At 41.4% G+C, this 6989-nt stretch overlaps 1 protein-coding gene across 1 annotated transcript in view; it reads right to left on the minus strand.

Annotated features, from left to right (window-relative positions):
• Positions 1 to 1377: 1377 nt before the first annotated feature.
• The window catches only part of GABARAPL2 (GABA type A receptor associated protein like 2), an 11971-nt gene continuing 6359 nt past the window's right edge, over positions 1378 to 6989 (minus strand). The window contains exon 4 of the mRNA XM_027843227.1: positions 1378 to 3175. Within this exon, the coding sequence (XP_027699028.1) occupies positions 3085 to 3175 (91 nt within the window). The 3' untranslated portion in view covers positions 1378 to 3084. The remainder of the gene's footprint in view (positions 3176 to 6989) is intronic.

Genomic DNA, 6989 nt, shown 5'->3' on the forward strand with positions numbered 1-6989 from the left:
ACTCCTGGACTTAACTTGCTGGCCCAGGTTTCTAGAGCTCTGGTTAATGGATGTGATAGCCTGGTTCTGTGTCCATAAAGCCCTGTGGTGACCCTCATCCTCATCCTCCACCTAAAATCAACAGTTCAACTTGAAGGATAAAGTGAGGAGGAGGAAGAGAAGGCAGAGTTCCAGATCTGTGTATAAACTGGCCCCATCCTCCCACTCTCCTGACAACAGCCTGGCCTGGGGGTTTTTTCCCTCCCTTAGGAAACAAAGATGTGAGGGAAAATTTGCTGAAGGAGGTCAAAGTCTTAGTTAATCATCTGCCTTTCAGTCCTGCTGTGGCTGGCTTTCTAGTTCCCTGTTAGCTCCATCTTCTGACCTTACCTTGAATGCTCTCAGCGTCCTCCATAGCTGTGGTCTGTCGTGGAGGCTGCTATCAAATTACAACCAACATGATGGAGCTTTTAAGTTACACTGGAGGTCCTCATTAGATGCCAGAAAAGAATCCCAAGGGTGGTAGTATGATTTAAAAGGAAAATCACAAACTTGAGGTCAAGCAAGTCCAACATTATGCTGGAGGCAAGTGACTTCAATTTTATAAGCATTTTTTAAGTACTATTTGCAAGACACTGAGGATAGAAAGGCCAAAACAAATCTGCCTTTGAGGAATTTATGCTGGAGTTGGGGGATGGGAGGAGGGTGATCCTTTGCTTGATACATAGATAAGTCTACCTTCAGAGCCTGTTTTAACATCTGTAAAATTGAAAGTGAGATAATATAGGCGAGGTGCCTTATCAACCTTAAAGCACCATTAATGTCAGTTATTATTAGTATATTTTAAAAGATGGGACATTTACAGATAAATCTACTTTTATTGGTTTCATTTGTACTTCAAGTGGTTAAAGCTACTTTAACTGAATTTTGTTTAGTGGCTAGAGAGCTTGGGTTCACTCGCCCTTTTATTGCCCAGGAGGGGAAAATGAAAGTAAATCACAACTCTGACCTACAGTAGCAACCAACCAGTCATGACTTCAGAAGACTGAAGATGAAATACACCTTTCAGCCCCTGGCAGAGGGGGGAGGGACCAAAACAGTTTCTAGCCTTTTTGTCCTGGAACCCTTCAGCGACAGTCTGGTGATTCCTTCGGACCCCTTCTCAGAATCATGTTGTTAAATGCATGAAATACATACTGTGTATGGTGACAAAAGAAACTAAAATTTCTGAGAACAAGGTTAAGAATAAACCCTGAACTAGAGGTACAAACATGCATTCTTAGACATGGCTACTGTATCGACTTCTTTTATCAGACTACACATATTTGTTACTGGGGAGCTCTTCTGCTGAGGCAAGGAGAGAAGATTGGTACATAGTTAAGACATGGGAAAAAAAAGAAAAGTTATAATGGTTTATTCATTGAAATTAATTTAACTGGAAATGGTTACTAAACAAGTTTACGTAGTTAAATTGATTTTCAGTATTATGTTTTTCACAAAACATTTCATTTTAACCAAAGAAAACAAAGATTGGTCACATGAGAAAAGCAAAGTAAATGGCATAGCCGATGACTAGAGAAACTCAAGCTTCCCTCTGCTGACTTTACTGTTCTTTTTTAGAAAGCTGTGCTTCCACATACACCAGCTATATTCATCCTCACACAAATCTTCCCATTTTACAGATGGGCAAATTGACTCAGCTCAGATTAAATCATTTGCCCAATGTCACACAGCTAAAAAGAGGTAGAGCCAGGTCTTCTGACTCAGTTCAGTTCCATGCTGTTTCTACCACATCCTGTTGACTCTAGGTAGGATCTGCTTTTCCTTTGAGATCTTTTGAGAGATTTGCAACAATTCTCCAGTTCCCTTCTGTCCTCCCCTCCCTAAAGGCTTCTCTAGATCTCCTTCCCTTTGGAAGTCATTTCCCCTCTGCTGGAAACCAGCGAGGAGGTACCGATTCCAGTATGTCAGATTTGTGACAGCCCAGCAGGGTATGCAGTAGCAAAGTGAGACTGTTTCCTCCACCCGATTTATATGGGGAATGTTCCAGCTTTTGTAAGCACACAACAAGCAGACTTTAATAAACTGCCTGTATAATTTGGGGCTTTTTAAAAGAACCAGCTCCTTAAATCCCTGTGAGTGGAGAGTGCAATCAGCTCTACTTCCAAGTCTCCTAGTCTGTGTGTTAAGTGAAGGCATTGGCATTTGCAACAGTTTCCTAAAAGCAAACAGGAGGAAATCACTGACCTGCCTATCTCTCATCTTGCTTTTGGAGAGAAAGGATTGAGAAATCAGCACCTGGGAAAAGAAAGTAAGGGCAGAAACAAGAGCCCCTTATTTAGGCAACACCTGATTGTTCCTAAATAAGCGGAGAACATGCTGTCTCCTACTACTTCTTAGCACCACAGCGGTAACTCTGGCATCTGTAGGATGTAATCTTGGCTTTAGGCTTATGCAGGTGGGACTGACTAGTCCCCTTCATGAGCAGCCAGCAGGAACCACTCACTTCAAACTGTCTGCACTCCCACTTGCTCTCCTTTTTCAATAGGCAACAACTAGCTACTTAGTCCAGAAGAGAGGGAAATGAAGGACAGTGTCACACTATAGTGCCTTTGTGAGAGGAAATTTTATTGTAATTATTCACCTCAGTAGAGTTCAGAAAGAACAGATTAGCTCAGTCCAACATGATTGGCAGTTGGAATAATCTAGTGAAGCAAGTGACCTGACTGCTACGGATTTAACTTGGATGCTTTTAATACTTGGCCAACTAACACCTCAAACATAATCCAGAAGAATGTGTTATCTTCCCCCTTCTCACCTCATCTCAATATTGAAATCACTTCATTAGATACGAGTTCTGGAGGAGCAGAGCCCCCTGGAGCTTGCAGCCATGAGGACAATGCTCGACAAAGAAAAGAAAATGCAAATAAAACTCTGATAATTTACCCGTCTAATAAAACAAGACCTTTCAATATATTAAGAAAGAAATCCAGTTACAAATGCACTATGGGTCTATGTGAAGAGGGTCTGGTGCAGTGACTGAAAGGGACCGGCTATTTACAAGATACACAAGCAGGACAGATGCACCGACTTGGGCACTGGCCTTCAGAAGCCAAACGTGTTCTCTCCACTGTAGGCCACATACAAGAATCCATCTTCGTCTTTTTCCTTCTCATAAAGTTGTCCCATAGTTAGGCTTGAATGAGAAAAACAGAAAACACAAAGAAAACTAAGGTGAATTCACTAAAACCAAATGCTGGGAAGATATGAATCTCCAGATGCAGAAAACTCCAGTAATTATCATCCTAAGTCGTGACACTTTTTTCCATTTTGGGGCCTATCACTTGAGGAATTCTCGTATTTTACCACATCAACTAGATGATCTCCCCAACACTTTATGAAGCAGGTGACAGCAAACATCTTACTCTCCCGTAGGTGGGAAATCCAGAAGAGCTGAGTGACATTTGTCACTGAGTCACTGGCCAAGACAAAAAGCCAAAGCCTCCTTCCTCCCAAAACCATGCTAGAGCTGGGACAGCTATGCACCCACCGGTGGATGCATAAAAACAAGTTTGGTAACAAATTTGCCTGGAGAGGTGAACTAAGAGTAGCAGCTCTGTCCATCAGCCAACTAATGATTGTTCTGGGTCTATCCTCTTTGAAGAGAGGTAATCTTGAACTTCCAGCTGCAGTAAACGCAGTCAGTAAACATGGCCTACGGGGCACTAGGCATAGTGGCTACAGCATCGGCCCTGGAGTCAAGAGGACCTGAGTTCAAATTAGGCTTACTAGCTGTGTGACCCTAAGCAAGTAACTTAACAACGACTGCCTCACCAAAAAAACAAAACAAAAAAACCATTTAAAAAAAAACTCATGGCCTACATTTCTCAGATGGCCTGTTTTTCTCGTTCCCTTCCTCATTCTTTTTCCTGTCCCTTTCCCCTGTTTATGCCTTGAGCCCGCCACTTACACTGCCTGGCTCCACTGGTGAAGTTTCTCCTGGAACAAAGTGGAAGGTGGCTCCATACCGGTAATTATGCTATTAGGAAAAACCCCTTTGGTTTAGAAATGCTTAATTCTTTGGACCATTAAGGCCCCACATAAGATTAGCACCACAGCTGTGGTTGGCAGGTATACTTTAGCTTTAAATACATAATTAGGTTGAAAAATAGGTCATGAGAAATGAAAAGTCTCTGTCCTAATTTTCAGGCTACAGCAGGCTTGTGCCCTCCTCCTTATAAGGATTTTGTTCTTCATTTGAAAAGTTTTTCATCATCTGACTTCTTTGTAGAGGTCTAAGGAAGGAGAAAGCTCAGTGGAATACTAGAAAATTTGTACTGTTCAAGTTACTGCTTTTCCTCATTAGGGCACTGTTTTAAAAGTGATGATGTGAACTCCCTAATCACACTCTTTTATTAGCTAGTCAGGAGTTTCCATTGGAAAATACTCAGATGCTATGAGATACATCAAGAAAAGATCTGCAAATAAAATTCAGTTCAAAGAAGCAAGGGGTAGAATGCTGCTGTCTCTCCAAGAAATGTCATCCATCAGCTAAGAACTCAGACTCAAGGCATAGTACTTACTGCTTTACAAAAAGAAAAGGGGCTAGTGACTGGATCCAAAAATCCTCCAAGAAACCAAAGTAATTTCCTGTTCCTCTATAGCTACAAACAGATTCATGCTGTTAGGGCTCACTGCCAACTTGAGAGTCTCTAGGCAAGGTCTGTTACTTTAAGGAGTTTACCCTGCTCCTCCAGGAGCTCTGCCCCTCACAGATGGGTGAGACGAGTGGATATTTTTGGTGCTTTTGAATGTAGGAGGTAAAAAAAATATAAACTGAGGGCAGGTGGCTTCCAATTCACTTTAAGAAGACAAAATGATAGATTTAGTACAGGAAGAAATTCAAAAGGTCATCTAGGCTGTACTCCCTCCTTTTTTTAAACAGATGAGAACACAGGCCCAGAGTAATTTGGTGACCTGTCACCAAAGGAGTTTGAGTTTGTTAAACTAACTCCTTCTGGATTTAAAAATAAAGCGAATGTATAAGGAATTTTTTTTTTGGCAGGTATAAATCAATAGTCTTTAGGAAGCTACCCACAGATAAAGATCCCTGTTTATTAAATAGGATGAAGTGATTCCCCTAGTAACAAATGCAAAATACATGAGTATACCAGAGATCCAAAAGCGCCCTAACAAACTCCAGAAATAGATGTTTCTGAGACCAAATTCAGGTGGGTGACAAAGCTGGCTCTCTCAGCCTGAAAACAGCCTGTTAAAATGGGAGACCGCCAGGAAACCGAAGTATATACTTAAGAGAATAACACTAGTAACACTTGGAACTCTATACATACTCTCCCCACATGATTGTGCCGTTAATCTCCAGGATAAGAAAAGACTAGATACTGGTGATAGAAGTAAACATGTACTAGACTGACTAAGGTGGAGGGTGGCTTTGTTTGGAGGTCGAGATGAAAACAAGATTGAGACATGTGGTCTGATAGCCATCTTATGATATCATTAGTCCAGTAAGCTCATAGTAGATGCCTAAATGACCCAAGTCATCAGTCAGTACCTTGCTAAACTGATGGAGAAAGGCCATCAGCAACCCCCAGGAGAAGTTCCAAGACATTTACAATTAGGAAAAGGGATACTGACTGTCCCAAGCATTCTCCTCTGATCCTCTTCTGAGGACTACTGTTAGAGCACTTCTGTTTATTAAGCAATAATACAAGTGAATCCTCACTCAATCTGGACAAGTAGATAAATGACTAAAATGTGGAAGTAGATGAATTTTAAAATGAAAAGTATAAGTGGTAGTTACATAACCAACTGACATCATGTAAAACCAAATGGGGCTGTTCTAGGGGACAATCTCTTAACTGATGAGAGAAGAATTCATTAGTATAAGCAAGGGATACTCCTATAAGCATGAGCTCAGACCAGTGTGGGAGAGATAAGCACTAACAGGCAGCAGGAGACTAAAAAGGGCAAGTAAAGTGACATGCTCTAACAGAAGGGGATGCAAGTCCTTCAAGGTGGTTTTTATTTTCATTCTGAATTATCAGGAAAGTCTTGGGAGAAAAAAGAGGCAGTGCTTCAGAACGAGGATGACGTGTGTCTAATATCACATCTTCTTCCCATGCCTTTTCCTGGGTAGGCAGTACCAAGCATAACTGTGGTAACTCAGGGTGACATCTCCCCAAATAATGTCCTAGTGACATCAACCAACATCTTTTGTGAACAGGAGACAAGCTAAGCATACGGCATTATATCTGGGTCAAAGAGATGTTCTCATATCAGGAGCTAGTTCTCATCCATTTAATCTTAGAGTTTACAATGACAATTGTAGCAACTGCAGGCTGAAGCAGTGCCTTGACTTTCTGGTACAAACCCAAGCCATGTGCTTGGGCTATCTGGGCCCTGGTCTTCAGGCTCCTCCTTGTTGCCAATGTGCTGTGGGTCACGGAGACCAAGTGAAGGCTCAGCCAAATCAATTCTAATGGCCTTGCAATGAGATGTAATCCACCCAATTTCTTCGGAAGACTCTTTTGGGCAGTTTGCCTTCTACCCTCCAGAGGGAATGGTCTAATTCACATAGTCTGAGAATGGCTAATAAACTCTATAAAAATTCATTCCATGAAATTGAGGGGATGCCCATCAATTGGGAATGGCTGAGCAAGCTGTGGTATATGAATGTAATGGAATACTATCGTGCTATAAGAAATGATGAGCAGGCTGACTTCAGAAAAACCTAGAAAGACTTATATGGTCTGATGCTGAGTGAAGTGAGCAGAACCAAGAGAACGTTACTAATATTGATAAACTTAACCCTTCCTAGTAATACAAGGGTCTAAGACATCTCCAGAGGCCTCGTGATGGGAAATGCTATCCACATCCAAAGAAGGAACTATGGAAGTTGAATTGCTATCTTTTTTTCTCTTCTATTGAGTTTTGTTTCCTCTTTCTGATGGTTCCTCCTATTGGTTTTAATTTTTACTTACAACTATCAA

This window comes from Vombatus ursinus, unplaced genomic scaffold (genome assembly GCF_900497805.2).
Source record: "Vombatus ursinus unplaced genomic scaffold, bare-nosed wombat genome assembly UNPS02014900.1, whole genome shotgun sequence".
Taxonomy (NCBI): Eukaryota; Metazoa; Chordata; class Mammalia; order Diprotodontia; family Vombatidae; genus Vombatus; species Vombatus ursinus.